Here is a 16,142-nt window from a genome sequence, read left to right as displayed (position 1 = left end):
TTTTCAGTGGTGTTGGACAGGCTGATGAGGTCAGGCAGGAGTCTTTTTGAACTATGATGTTTGCAGATGACATTGTGATCTGTAGTGAAAGTAGGGAGCAGGTGGAAGAGTGAAGAGAGTGTTTGCATCCAAAAAACTCCCCAAGAAGAAGATCACAATAAAGAGTGTCCCAGCATTTTATTTGTTTTTATCGTGGCTGACACTGTGTATAAAGCACCCGGACACTACCACATGGTAATTAACACATAATGCACCACCCACAAGTGTGACTGTTGGCAATGATGCTGGTCACTTTTGTGGGCTATGTTGAAGAGTCGACAAAGATTCAACACAGAACTCTAATTGAGTCATAAGGTGGTAGTGAGTGCTACTATAATGCAGGGTTTGGAGACTGTGACACAAGCAAAAAGCCAAGCGCTGAAGGCGTTAAGATTTTTGTTTTCCGTGGTTTAGAGACAAAGTTAGAGAGGCAAGGTTGAGATAGTTTGCACATGTACAGAAGAAGGATGTTGAATATGGAGCTTCCAGGGAAAGACAAGGAGCACAGAGAGGATTCACAGCCATGTAGAGGGTTGGTATGACACTCCAGAATTAAGCATGTTGATTCAGACTTTGTGTGGTAGGAATAAACCATTATTTTTGTGTTTTCCAGAGGAACTAGATTGTATCTCAAAGTTGTGATTACACGCTGAACTGTGAAAATTAACTGTTGCTGATTTCTTGATATGTGCTAAACTGATTTGAGTACTGACTGAATTAAATTTTCTTTTCTGTTGAATCAAATGCAGATGAAGTATTTGTGAAATTCCTGAATTGTCTGTGTCAAAGGTCACGGAGATGAAAGTCTGAACTGCACTTTAAAAAACAAGATACTAGAACTGAATAGACTCTGAAAGCTGGAACGACAGCTACAAAAACCTGGGTTATAATTAAACCACTACTTACTAACTTGAAAAGTTGTACTTTATCTTTTCATTCTTTAAACTGTTTTTAGGGATTTGCATGCACGATTGGAATGCATTCTTCCACTTCTCATTTGCTCTCACAAACCTTGACTCTGGTCGGAGAGATCTGTAAAACACTTTCAGTGCCACATCGAAATGAGATGATTTGGGGCACTGTTCTACACGTGGCCACACCATCACATACACAGCCACTTACATGAGGCAGGATAAAAGGTAAGAGTGGGCTTTGAAGTTTCAGTGATTCCAGGGTTTGATGTATTTATGCATGGAAATAACAACTGTTAAAGAGACAAAGAAGTAGTCATGATAAGATTTGCAAATAGAGCCTGAATCCCAGCAGAGTTACTCTGATAACAGAAGCAGCTGTGCTGTAAGCAGTCTACTGTACGGACGAATTAGGTGCAGACGAAGAAGTTTGCCTTTGATGTATAATTAATTTCAGTGGAGGAGGCACATCTTTGAGGAAATGTCCTTGACCTCTGTTCAACTCCATCTCGGCCATATCTGCATCTTGCAAAGTGACCTGTCTGTGTGGCAGACTTAGCACATGTGGCTTTGATCTGGGCTGCCCAGTGAGGCTCACGACAGAAGATAATGGAATCTGGAAGCATAGGCGAACAGGATGGGGGGGGGGTGATGGACGTAGAAAAGCTGGGATGCTCTTTAGCTGACTTGATGTATGGCTCGATGCTCTGCTATTATTCTGCACCTGCTCGGGCGAAGCAGGTTGGCGCTGCCTGCCGTCCTGAGGCCTTCATAAATAAGGCGGTGCAGAGGGTAGGTGTCTTTGAAGCGCTTTCACCCTGTATTTACATCTTTAAGTCACAGCGGTGTTACAGTGAGGACAACAGGTACACAAACAGAGGCCACTGATCTAATACAGTTTGCTCTTAATGGCCCTGAAAGCAAAGCAAACACAGAGCTATTAATCACTGCTCACATCCTTCTTCATGGTCCATGTGTGAAAGAGAGAGAGTGGGTGCCTGTAAGCCACTTTACAGCAGAAGTCACACTAAAAGAGCAGTTTAAAAGACAAAATGGTGCAGAAAGACCAAAAACAAACGTAATTGGAACGTTATAGAGCCTAAATTAATAATTTTCTGCTGTGAGTGTCTTATTATATATGGGGGCATAGCTTAAAGAGGGCCTTGGGTTTGCACCAACCCTCTGAGGGCCCATCAAAATTGTGCTGTCATGTCAATGCAACCATATCACAGTACTGTCAGTAGCTTCCCCATTTTCCAAGGGTTCCCCACAACACATAGACCCACATGTTTGATATGGCACTGATTTTTATACCAAGTTTTCAGTCCTGACCCTATCCTCCCATTAATTATTTTTGTTGTTAATACATGAGCATATCATGGTTTACCTTCCTTTATGAATCTAATAATGACTAATTAAAAAATAGCAACATGAACCTTACTTTTAATATGACATTATCAAGATCAAGATTGTTTTTCCCATGGACTTTTCTTTTTTATTCCCTTTGTTCGCCATCAAAAAGAATACAGATTTCAGGCACTTCCATTTGGACTGTCAGCACTGTGGGTGGACCTTAAGGGTCCAGGGACATAATAAAAGGCAGCTGTGGCTCCTCAGCTGAATTTTACCGACATCCTTTTACAACTAGGTGAAAGCCTTTAACACACATTAGCAACACTTCTCAGTAGTAACAACCAAGCTTATTATTCAGGCAGTGACAGCTTAGTGCATCTGCACCAAAACAATGGAACTAAGGACACCGACCCCACCAGGGCTCAGCAGCTGATGGTGATGTACATTTCACACAATGACTGCAGAGAGCAGGTCATCTACTAATTGAAAGGTTGGTCGTTCGATCCCTGGATGTAGGGAAACGTGCTTGTATGAATGGGCATGAATGGGGGAATGAGACATGTTGTGTAAAATGCTTTGAGTAAAGAATCAGTCCATTTACCATTTACTTCACATTGGCCATGCAGGTCAAATCCAGGAACTACAAAGAGGTTGTGCAGCTAGTTTTAAAGCATGACATCACTTGAAAAAATTTTAATTGTCTGAATTTCTCTCTAAGGTCACAAAGATGTAAAAATATGCTTTACCTAGGACTGATGTATGTATTATAGATCAGAACACCTAAACTGATTAGACAAGAAAGAGATTAGCTGAGCTGCAGCCTAAGCCAGGCTGAACACAAAGAAAACTTAACAGGCTGTTCACATAAACCAAAATCTGAAAGGTTTGTTTGGACCTGACTGGCAAAATGTCAAAAGGACTGCAGGATGTCTTCAGTTCCCTATGATTTATAAATGAAAGCATTTTATATTCAGATGTTTCTTACTTACAAAATAGGAAAATTATACAAATCCATTATGTCTAATGGATTCCATACTCAGAGAAATAGATGAAAATGATTGATTATACAGTAGAATTATTTCCCCTATAACAATATCTCTCTAAAATAAATGAGCTCACACTGAAACCCAAATGGCAACCAATAAAAAGCAGAACATCACAATCATTTAATAACATTTAAAAATGTAGCCTTGACAACTTATGGGGAGGTAAGAAAATAATAAACCTTATTTCACTAAAATTGTGCAATGTATTATTGTGTATAAATATTACTGGAGTAATGAGTCAGTTGTCTGCTTAGGTATTAAATGTCATTTTGTTTATAACAAAAAAAGAAAGATTCCCTTTTTTAAGCATAAAAAAGTTTATTTTGATTAATTTGAACTATTTTGTGGCGAAAGTAACAGTCAATATGAATTTCTTTGTTCCCTTATATTTAAATGTAGATGTATTTTTACATGACAGTCATATCAAAATGTGTTTACAAATGTTCATTTTTATTAGTTTTAATTTTTATTTGGACCAAATATCAGTCTAATCCTGGATGGCCATGAGCCGATTATAGATGATTTGTCAGCTCATTGACTGTTGTCTACTACACCTAACACCTATGTAGGGTCCTCTTTATTTTCATTCTAGCAGACCATTTTTTGTTTCAAAAATCTGTTTTATTGTTTTGTTCAGTTGTTTTTTCTATAATGTAGAAAATAACCATTTTATTTTTTTAATTACCTTCAAGTTATAACAGCAAAGCTGTGACACCAACAGTGAATCAGCTGATGGTACCAAAAACTGGAGTGTGCAAACTGATACTGTCTTTGTGAGTAAAAGTGGGTAACCAATAAGTATAAAGAAATATTCTATACAAAAAGAAAAGATAAGCTAATTCTGACAGCTAAGTAACAATTACTTGCTGCTGCCTGAAGTAATGTCAAGTAGTGAGAAATGCTGCTTGTGTTAAAACATTTTTTAAAAAGAAACAACAAAATTGAAATAATATTCACAGATAATATTTAAGTAATCTCAAAAGGCGATTTAAATTTACACACACAAAATGTCATAATGTCATCTACATAAAAATTCTTTTTCATAACGTCAGCTTAAAAAATTTAAACGAGGCCATAATATGGACCTCGTATATACTGTTGATCTTAATTAAATGTTAAGTGCTAATGTTACTAATGTTAATGAAAAGTGAACGACAATAAAGTTCCCTCAATAAGCATCTTACAACGTGGTTACCAGATCCAACAGTACAGTAATTAAAGCCAACTAGATAATCCCTAAAATTCATTAACAGGAAAAACAGGTATAAACACTCCTCAGACTGCTGCTTAATAAATCAACCCTGGGAGGAGCAGAATTTGCAGAAACACCGCACTAATTAGCTCGAGGGAACAAACTTGCAAATTACCACTTACATACAGTATATGTTTTCAGTTCATGTTTTGTCACTTCCTGCTGTGGTTACCTGACATGTGGTAAAGGGTTTGATGCTCCATAGAAACTGGGGAACATCCTGGATGGACACCTGCAGGCTGAAGGTGTTCGCTCGGAAAGGCAACATCTTTGGCTCCTCGAGGAGCTGACCGCCTCTGGTCTTCTCTGCAGCCACCACTCCCTGAGGTGGAAAGGAAAGGGAAGAACAGCAGGACAGGCAGAAGATGAGAGAAAAAAGCAGGTTGGAAAGGTCATAACCCAGAAAAAGGGAAAGGGCGGTCAAGGGATGAAAGTAAAGGAAGGTAAAGCAAAGATTAAAAGAAAGGATAGAAAATGACAAAGGCAGAAAGGAAAGCAAAGGTAAAGATGAGAGGTAAAAAGAAAAGGAAAGGAAATGAAAAAAGAAAGCACAAGAGAAGAAAAGAAATATATGGAAACGAATGAGAAAAGGAAGACGAGAGCATGGAGGGAGGAAAGTGAGAGTCAGAAAAACAAGAAAAAGATGAGAAGAAAAAGAATCAGAAATGAGATTACTGCTAGAGAAAAATCAAGAACACAGTGTCCTCCTTCCTTTTTGAATGTACACTACCTTTGCATATCAGCAGAAACACCTGTTGCTAATCCTTTCCTCTGTCACATCCGCTAATTGACTCATCTCAAATATTAGCACAGAGGCAGGCTGCCAGCGACTGACGTCAAGTCTCAACTGAACAAATCTTACAAGTCACACTCTCACATTAGCATCACGTTTGCAGGCTCGATGTGACAGCTTGAAGCTTGAATTTAATGCTGGGGGGGGGACTTGTATGAACTCGGCAGAGGATGGGTACGTGTTTGGCGGGAGGAGGGGTGCAAAGGTCTATCGCCCAAATTGGATTTGTGATGATGAGGGAGCACTTTGATTGTCACTTGCAGGTATTCATCTGTCATCATCGTTCAGTGTGGCAGTGGGATGGTTTGGCGTCTGGCACGTCTGTCCTCGGCCACCTCAATCACAAAAGTAAAAAGGACGAGAACAGAGCTGTGACTAATGTCAGGTTTCACTGATTGATTCTGACTGAGTGTCCTTATGTGAAAGGAGTTATCTGTGCATATATGTGTGTGTGTGTGTGTTTGCATGTGTGCTTGCAGAAAAGCATGCTCGGGGCACGTGGCACACTGTGAATGCTGTTGGTGTGAAAACAAATCAGCTGTTGGCAAAATGCAGATAGGATAAAATATGGTGCCACTCCTTTGCCATCTGTCTTTGTTCTTACTCTGTTGGCCTGAGACTAACCCGATCACGCTGGATTTTAGTTGGTTTTCCCCTGTCGCAGCGGGCTAGCTATGATCTGTGGTAACATCCCCACTTTTGAACTGATGTGAAGCTGTCAAGATGCTGTGATTGAAGCCGTCTGTAGACGCTTCCTGATCTGCTGTTTGACACATCACACACCATTGATGTGTCTCAGATCATGTCTTGCACCTAAGGAAATGTCGCAATACCAGTCAAGAATATTAAAGCCTTCCAGAAGAATAAAGTATCAAAGTGGAAGGAGGAATTCAAAACATTCAAAGACATTTAGCCCTCATCCTACTGACTGAGGTCCACGGAGACCCCAGAGGTATATGTTTTGCAGTATCTCTTAGACGTCTTTTTTATTATTTCAACTTTTTTAATGGTTTTGTCAATCAATTCATTTCGAATGATGCCACATCACTGTTTTCTAGTTATGTTTTAATTACTGCTTTGCAAAAATACAAATGCTTTGGAGTCCCAGGGAGACCCCTGTCAAAAGCATCCAATTAAGCAAACTCAGATGCTGTTGGTGCATTTATCCTCTGGGTGGGCAACTTCCCAGGCTGAAAGCTATCAGAATTGTCTGATCTACTTGAGAGGGCATAAAAATCAGAGCCATTACAGACACATTGCAAGCCTTAATCCAAGTAACAATGACCCTCCTGGGAGTGAGAAAAGCTCCACCTGCTCATATGACTGTCCAATGCTTAGCTGAAAAATCTACTCCAAAAAGGTGTTACCTTTGCTCCTGAAACAGATATACAAGAACCTAGCAACTGTTTGGTCTCCCATATGCTGATGTGGATGAGAAAGGATGAAACGATGCGAGAATCTGTGTGCATTAACTGACTGCAATGTGTGTTTAACTAGTTGTTTTCAGTTTCTAGACCCCGTACAATCATAAGAGATCTCATTTTGCACTGCCAAGCATAAGTTAGGCTCTGTCTTGGTTGGTGTTTCTCTCTACCACAGCTGCCTTTTGTCATCAATTCTGTTCAAAATCTCTATGGGCAGAATTTCTAGCAGCAACGAAGGTGTGGAGGGTGTTAAGTTTGGTGCTCTCAGGATGTTGTCTGCTTTTTGCCAATAATGTACTTATATTCACCTGGGGCATTTTGCAGTCAGATGTCATGTGAATTGGAGTAATTAGCACCTCCAAGTCTGAAGCCATGGTCCTAAGCCAGAAAAGGGCTCACTCTGGGCTCTGAAGCAAATCTGGAAACTGGAAAGTGATCCAAATGAGCTTCCTCTGAACGGTAGGGTAAGCTCAGTCATTTGGGAGGAGCTCAGACTAGAGCTGCTACTCCTCCACAAAAGTAACCAATTAAGATTGTCTGGGCAACGGACCAGAATTTATCCTGGGCACCTCCTAGGTGAGGTTTTTTATCACTGGTCTGGCTGGTTGTGTTTATTTCAATTATTTTTTATCTGGGTCAAAATGACCCCAACAGAAAATTCTCAAATGAAAAATTAATTCATTAAGTTGTCACGGTTCTGGGTCGACCCAGTGCATCTAGATTTCTGGACTTTATAGTGTTTGAAAAATTCTGTTGATTCTTGGATTCATTTACCTTAAGGTGAATGTTTGTTTAGGTGATGTTTAGGTGAGCCCCCAGTTTTTAGTTATCTTTAGTTTTTCCTCCCTTCATGTCTAACCTTCTGTGAGTCAGTCTTGCTTTTATGTCTGTTCCCCTTTTTTATGTCCAGTCTGTCTCTGTCTGTCTCACTCTTTCAGCTCAGTCATGTCCCTGTCTGGTCTGTGTTCTCCCCAGCCTGTCATGTCTCCATGTCTGTTTATCCCCATTACCAGTGTCTACTTCACTTGTCTTAATCTGGGTCTTGCCCCTTTGTGTCTGTGTGTCCTCCCCAGCATCCCCTGTGTGTAGTCAGTTGTCTGGTTGCAGCGTTTGTGAACAGCAGTTTTCAGATCTTGCCACAGATTCTCGATTGGATTTAGATCTGGACTTTGACTGGGCCATTCCAACACATGGATATGTTTTGTTTTAAACCATTCCATTGTTGCCCTGGCTTTATGTTTAGGGTCGTTGTCCTGCTGGAAGGTGAACCTCCGCCCCAGTCTCAAGTCTTTTGCAGACTCCAAGAAGTTTTCTTCCAGGATTGCCCTGTATTTGGCTCCATCCATCTTCTCATCAACTCTGACCAGCTTCCCTGTCCCTGCTGAAGAGAAGCACCCCCAGAGCATGATGCTGCCACCACCATATTTGACAGTGGGGATGGTGTGTTCAGAGTGATGTGCAGTGTTAGTTTTCCACCACACATAGCGTTTTGCATTTTGGCCAAAAAGTTCCATTTTGGTCTCATCTGACCAGAGCACCTTCTTCCACATGTTTGCTGTGTCCCCCACATGGCTTGTGGCAAACTGCAAATGGGACTTCTTATGGTTTTCTGTTAACAATGTCTTTCTTCTTGCCACTCTTCCATAAAGGCCAACCTTGAGCAGTGCACGACTAATAATTGTCCTATGGACAGATTCCCCCACCTGAGCTGTAGATCTGCAGCTCGTCCAGAGTCACCATGGGCCTCTTGGCTGCATTTCTGATCAGTGCTCTCCTTGTTCGGCCTGTGAGTTTAGGTGGACGGCCTTGTCTTGGTAGGTTTACAGTTTTGTGCCATACTCCTTCCATTTCTGAATGATCACTTGAAAAGCGCTCCATGGGATGTTCAAGGCTCCCAATATTCTCTTAGACAACCTCTGAGGCCGTCACAGAGCAGCTGTATGTGTACTGACATTAGATTAAACACAGGTGCACTCTATTCAGTCATTAGCACTCATCAGGCAATGTCTATGGGCAACTGACTGCACTCAGACCAAAGGGGGCTCAATAATTACGCACACCCCACTTTGCAGTTATTTATTTGTAAAAAATGTTTGGAATCATGTATGATTTTCGTTCCACTTCTCACCTGTGCACCACTTTGTATTGGTCTTTCACGTGGAATTCCACTAAAATCAATTCATGTTCGTGGCTGTAATGTACGGAGCCCCGCAGGGGACATGGGAGAAAAAAAATTAAGACAGACTTTTGCGAGATCTCGCAAAACAAACTTGCAAAAGTTTTGCGAGTTTCATACATCTCCGAAAACGTCGGAGCACTTTTACAAATATGTGATGTCTTGTAAACCGAGCAGATATCTGACGTTTACACAACTACATTCACACCTCAAAATATCTTAAAAGTGTATTTTGTGACCCAGAAAGAGTAATATTACAACTAAGTAGCTGCTGCCATTGTTGGGAGACTTTTGCGAGATCCCGAATTTGTTTTGCGAGATCCCGAGTTAGTTTTGCGAAATCTCGCAAGTCTGTCTTAATTTTTTTTCCGCCCATGTCCCCTGCGGGGCTCCGTAGTAATGTGACAAAATGTGGAAAAGTTCAAGGGGGCTGAATACTTTTGCAAGCCACTGTATGTATTGTCCCAATCTCCCCTTATCCTGTGCCGGAAAGTCAGTTCTTCCACCATGTGTTTTGCTCATGTTTCATATTACAGTTTAGTTTTCTGTTAGCAAAAGTCTTAGTCTCCTTTTGCCTTTTGTTTTCTGTTTTTGTATGAATTCATTGAGCCTTAGTAAGCAGCTCACTTAAAATTAGTCTAGTCTCCAAGCGTCTGCATTTGGGTCCTCTCTCCAAAACGTAATCAGCGTCAAACAGATCGTGAAACAAGCAGGTTAGATTATTGCATCACTCTATTTGCAAGACTCCCTAAATCATCAGTAAAAAGTGGAAATTCAACCACATTACCCCAGTATTTAAATTACTTCACTGACTCCCACTACAATGCAGAATTACCTTTAAAATGATTTTAATAGTTATGGTTTGCTCCCCCCCCCCAGTACGTCTCTGACTTGCTCACTGTCAGACCTCTCAGGTCATCAGGTACAGATCTTTTAACTGTTCCCAGAATCAGATCTACGTGTATTTAAGGCACTTTCAGTTATTGTGGTCTTGTTCTTTGGAACAAGCTGCCTGCTGACCATAGATCAATTACATCTGTGTGTACATTTAAAAACAGACTAAAAATCGTTCTGGTCACACACTTACACTCAGTAGTTGTTTTTTGTTTTACTGTAAACCCTCACTGTTTTTTAATGTCTAAATTTTCTGTTTTAAGCTTTTTGAGTTTTCATGTAATGAAATGTGCTATATAAATAAAATTGTCATTGTCAATAATTACATAACTAATAATTCTAGAAGTACAAGTGAGTTTTGCTAGGATTATTTTGCTACTATGATTGCATCTTACAGTAAATAATGCTTGGGGTCCCCAGGATCCCCTGTCATTAGTCCATTTATATATAGTCCATATAAATGTAGTGGTATGATGAGCATTAGAGTGAATTTCTCCAAGGACATTGTTGAATGACAGATTGATTAAACCAATAACACAAAAGATGAGTATGTATAAGTGCAACAAGCCTTTACAGATGACAGCGGAAAGAGAAGGAAAGAGACTTGACTAAGACTTCCAAGCTTCATTTAAGGTAAAAAAAAAAAAAAAATTACAGAACTTAAAATTCTACAGGGTCAATGCCATGATCCTGTCTGATAGCAGACTAGTCTTCCAGCTGCATAATTTTCTCAAGTACGGCTGCAACAATCAGGAAATATAAAATGTGAATAATTTTAATGATGTGAAATTTCTAAGACTATACAACATTTTTTTAAGATAGGAGCAACTATTTTCAACATAAAGTGGAGTAATGAGAGAAGTTAGACTTCTTATGAGAGTTTCGTAAACCAAGATTATCTTTTCTTTGTCTGTCTGTCATGCGTTCACATTAACACATTTATATCAGCTCAGTGTGAGAGTCTTAACTGTAGGGCCATTTTACTTACCTTCACTGTTTGGAGGTTAGAGTGTTGTATAGCAACTAAACCCCAGCTGCAAACTCATCACCTTTCAGAGGTATGCATTTTTTTAAAAATCTTACCCACATAAACTGTGGATGAAAATTTAATTCAAGGGTGAAAATCTGGTGCTTTGCACCGCGGTCTAATTAGGGGATTAATTAATGGCCTATTCATTATACTTTGTGAATGTATAATCATGTTTTTACTGCTCAAAAACAATAAACAAATAGGATTTAGTCTCTCTATTTTTTGGACTTGGTCTGTTTTCCTTTAGCCGGCAAAATAACATTTCAAACATGCTTAGTGCAATTTGAAACACATCAATTTGTCAACTGTAACTCCTCCTCCTCATGGCAGATGGCAAATAATCTTGTTTGCAATGTGGGTGAAATAGGCTCTGGGTATGTGCTTAAGACACGTCACGTTTTGTTACCTTTCCTGATGTGCTGTTAAAACACTCACATTATGCTTCTGAATGAAGTGATGGAAGGTCACAAGGATCTATTGTGATAAAAAGCATTGGATTAATTTTTAGAAGTTATTTCTATCTGATGTTAAAATTCAGGAGTGATTCTCTGCCAAGGCTAAAGACTAAAGGTTGAGGTGAAAAGTATTTTCTAGGAGCATTTTCATTGCTAGGAAAGGTCTGCCAGCAGAATACTAATGTAGGTGGTATTTTCTGGTAGCAAGTTTTATCCACCTTCTCTCCAACATGACTAAATGCTGTGGCCTTGGACATGGACTTACTTTTGGTGGAGGGGGTTGCTCATTCCTAAGGAACAAGACACTCTCTTTTTGCCTTTGTTGTTACAAGTTGGTGATATAAGACTTGTTAATGGCTAAATTCAAAATTAGGTGGTTTTTAAAGGGTCAGTGATGCTGAAGATTGAGAAAACAAAAAAAGTAACATGTCTTCCAAATACTTATTTTCTGTGTATAAGAGCTAATAGAGTTATGCACTGATGGACCACAAAAATAAAACCATGGTGGTAAAATGAACATCATCTGCTTGGGAATCTTGGGTCATGGCATTCATGTGGAGGTTGCTTTAAAATACACCACACACCCTAAACACTGATGGAGACCAATCACACCCTAGAGCTGCAACAGCGCTGCCCGATAGCCGGATAATGTGCATGCCACACTGCAAAATCTGCTTAGGAAGAGAGAAACATGAAGAAGACCCCAAGGCAACTTCCCATACATCATGCACCCACTGAATGCTGAGAAATGTCCGGGACACAGCTCCAAAAGATTCCAAGTATCTTTTAGAGCTGTCATCATCTACCAATTTACTGGTGCCGTGATGTAGTTTTTGTATTTATTTAGCACCAAGTGTGAATGTGGGCATCTTCATGTGTAAACCACTGTATGTAACAAAGGTCTTAGAAGAGATGCAAAACATAAAGAATGACATTGCATGTTTGTTTTTTCCATTTGTTTTTTTCATATTTCTTTTCATACGTTGTGCTGCGTCAAAGAAAACAGAATCCTGCAATTTTTCTTTTTCTGTTTTTTGTTTTCAACTAGAAAAAAGAAAAGAAAAATAGCGCTGTCACACAAGTGTTTGTGTTGCATGAGGCTTCCTGTTGATCCAGAATCCCGGTCTGTGATTGACTTTGTGCTGGAGCATGGGAAACACACAGCAGAGATGTGGCGCTAACAAACAGGAGCCCAGGGGACATGCTAAAGTCTGGCATCTGCTCGGCAGGCTGGGAATTCATAAACCAAATCCAGAATGCATTTTAAAGCCAGCTGCCGCTGATGTTGGCAGCATGGCAGAAGGTTGGTCAGGAGGTAGTCAGTCACGAAGCTCGCTATGCTCTGTTCAGCTCTGTCTTCCTTTACTCAAGCTCTCTCAGGAGGATGGAGAACTTGATTTCCCTCATGTTCACTGATGAAATTTCAATGATTAAAACCCTATAGGTTGCTGAAGGATAATCAAATCAAATGAGATTTTTAGAAAAGAATGATTGGTGAACGTTTGAATGGGAGCGATTACAGTACGGCACACTATGTCTGACTCTATTAAAAGAACAAGAAGAGCATCCATCAAGTTGCTACAGAGTGTTTAAAACACTGCTGTATTGTTTCTCTGTGGTAATGAATGTGCAATCACTCGTATCTGAAAGTGCACACGTTGCGGTCCCTGCTGCCTCAGAGAGCGCAGGCAACAACCACACACAAGATGCTCATTGTGAATGTGGGCCACGGCCTACAGTGCAATCTGCACTCTCCTTGCAGAGTGGAAAATATTCATCTTTGTGTTTAACGGTATAAATACATAGCTAAAGTGTTGGTGGACATTTGCAAAAAGACTGAACTTTCAATTTGAGAGTCCTGGAAATTAAGTCAGCAAATACAACACAACATGAAAATCACTTAACAATGGCACGAGGCGAGAAAAAAAAAAATTAAGCCATTTGCAGAGCTTAACTTTGTTTGTTTTGTTGTTGTCTACATAGACAGAAATTTACATTTAACAGTTACTGTTACATTTGCACTCAGCAACCTTCATGTTCTATAGCTTGAATGCAACCAGCTGGCAGCCAGCTGACTCGAGTCCCTTGGAGTTGTGTTCATAGACAAAGACTCATTCAGACTGGATTTGTAAATTAGACAACAATTATTTGAAAACATTGCACAATCTCTCTGAGAGTGATTGCAGTTTTTTAAAGTCAAACTGCAACTGTGTGCAGAAAGGTTGCGTCCTAACAGGCTACCTGTGCAATCACCTTGTGGTCAAAAGCAGTCGTGGACTGTGCAATACTCTCAAGCTGTGCAACCATTTAGTCACCACAAGTTGCAATTAGTTGCAGAATTTTGGAAAAAAAATTAATATAATCACCAGAAGCCACCCATCTTTTTTCAAGATGTATAGAGGAGGCCGCTGTCTTATTTTTACCCATGTGACTGAATGATTACCTTGCTCTGAATTAGGTGTTAGCTTGATCAAGATGTCTTGCTGTTAATGTCCAGTGTTGGATGGTTTTTCAATAGAGTTGTTTTACTGCAGGTTTTCTCTTATGCAGTCTCTTTCAACCAAAATAACGATGGCGGACATGTTCACCTTGAGGTTTCAAAACGTGAGTTTAGAAGCCAACAGGTGACATCACAGCAGCTACATCCATCTTTTATACTGTCAATAGCTGGAACTGAATTTGTGAAATTTCCTTTTTAAAAGCTGGGAATACAACACAATAAAATCCTACCATAGGTGTAAAACATGACAAATAATGTCTTCTTTTGTTGATCATGGCCAGAAAAGGTGTGCTAATAGTTCAAAGTCAAACTCTGTACTGTACCACAATAGAGGGTGCAAGGTATGACTAGAGCATTTAGCTGAAAAAACAGTTTATGTAGATCCAGCAGATAGAAATCAGCCAAGTCTGTTATGTACGGATTTGTTTTTATTGATTTGGAAGTGAAAGTAGAAAACCCAAATGACAACTGCTGACGAACATCAGGACAGAGAACTAGCAGGAGGTTTGCGCAGCTCAAAGATTATGCTTCACTAAACACACCAGTGGAAACAGCATATACTACAAGACCTGAAAAAAAGGTTTGTATCTATGTGTATATGTGTGTGTGTGTGTGTGTGTCTTTGTTGGAGTGAGGGGGGCACTTTCTCAGAGTAAGATTGATTGCATGGAAGTCCATTTATTTCATCAAGGCAAGTGTCAGACCAAAAAACATCAGTGATCCTTTAAATCTGCACTAACCTGAAAATTTCTGGCCACCTATGGGCAGGGCGTAACATATGACTGATGTCATAACGCCTTTCAAAGTTGACACTACTAAAAGTTTTTTGTAAGGTGGCAATTTTCACTTTTTAAAGTCTCTACAAGCACATAAAGGTAATGTGACTGTTAGACGACTAAATCCATCACTTGCTAACTCAGAGTGCTTGCCTTTAGATTACTATAAGTAGCTGCCTGCCTTTTGAGAGTAAACAGAAACAGTAAAGTTGTGGATCATGTACCCAAATTTTTTTTAAAAAAAAAGAAGGGCAAAAACATGTAAAGGGAAATGCTACTAAGAAACAAACCTGCATGAATGTACTGGGTTTACATATAGAAATGAGCAATATGTGTAATAAACCCTTCATTGGTGGAGTTGTAAGTATGTCTTGTAAATGTATTTCCGTAAGATGCTGGCATTACAGCTACGACCCATTTCAAATGTTCCATATATAAACATTTTACCTGACACATTCTTTTTGTACATTAAAAAATAAAATAACCTCCAATAAATGAGAGATCAAATAAAACCGGGAACTACCTCAAAGCATAGGGGAGTGCAGCCATACATCCAAAGGTTCCACTTTAGCAGCTGTTTTTAAATACACCAGTCCAGCACTAAATTAGTTTTGCCCTGGGAATTAGCAGTTTATAATGTCAGGTTTAGTGCAAGGAAGCTAAACCCTAGTCAGGCCTTTATTACTGGCCTCTTGCAGATAAATTAGACCCTGGACAGCACATGGAAAGCACAATCATAGCTCAACCATGAACAAAAAGGGCGCACCTGAAAGGCATGTGGCGTGTCGTCCACACAGTACACCCGCAAGGTGTAGCTCATGGAGCCAACCTCCATGGTTCCGAACACAGCCAGCTTCAGCCTCTTGATGGCAGCCTGCGTCAGGGGCTCACCCACGAGGGCGTAAGAACCTGGCTGGTCCAGCAGCAAGTGGCAGCTTGTCGAGTCCATCAGGCAATAACATGAGGTGGATTCCTCCTCCACTGACATCACTTCCTGTCACAGAAAAAGAGGTGAAACACATGAAGACATTATCTTTAATCAATTCACGTATATATGTTAACAAATGTAATTCAGTCAGGAGAAGCTTTAGCCCATCAGCATTAATTTATATTTGTCAGCATACCACTGTCCAGCGTTTATTCTATAGAATAAAGGTGATGAGAGGATAGCTTTTTACACTTCCAGTAGAAAAAACAAAGACTAATGACTGATTCAATTAGATGTGGAACTTAAGGACGAAATGGTGTGGTGGTAGATTGCAAAGAGGCTTGCAGACTAAAGCAGCTTAAAATCCTCATGTGTTTGCCTGTTGGATGTGTAGAGGAGTGTTAGGTGAGCCATCGGTTGATGTGGCTCATGAGCTTGACTTTTGTGCTCGACTTCGCCTAATTCATGTAACCCTGACCTCAAAGCATTAGATCATGGGTGTCCAACTCCAGGCCTCGAGAGTCGGTGTCCTGCAGGTTTTAGATGTCCTTGATCCATCACAGCT

The 16,142-nt window shown here is 40.1% G+C and overlaps 1 protein-coding gene across 4 annotated transcripts in view; it reads right to left on the bottom strand.

The window, feature by feature from the left end:
* The window catches only part of LOC309719077 (netrin receptor UNC5D-like), a 309,431-nt gene that overhangs the window by 17,678 nt on the left and 275,611 nt on the right, over nt 1-16,142 (bottom strand). For all 4 annotated transcript variants that reach the window (XR_014280140.1, XM_082554925.1, XM_082554926.1 and 1 more), the window contains 2 exons: nt 15,416-15,643; nt 4,774-4,923 (listed from right to left, as the gene is read on the bottom strand). Coding sequence is in view for 3 of the 4 variants with exons in the window: in XM_082554925.1 (XP_082411051.1) it covers nt 4,774-4,923; nt 15,416-15,643 (378 nt within the window). In the remaining variant the exon portion in view is untranslated. The remainder of the gene's footprint in view (nt 1-4,773; nt 4,924-15,415; nt 15,644-16,142) is intronic.

This window comes from Aulonocara stuartgranti, assembly GCF_965226115.1.
Source record: "Aulonocara stuartgranti genome assembly, chromosome: 12".
Lineage (NCBI taxonomy): Eukaryota > Metazoa > Chordata > Actinopteri > Cichliformes > Cichlidae > Aulonocara > Aulonocara stuartgranti.
Note: the sequence above shows the minus strand (reverse complement) of the source record. Positions and strands in the feature narration are given on the sequence as shown.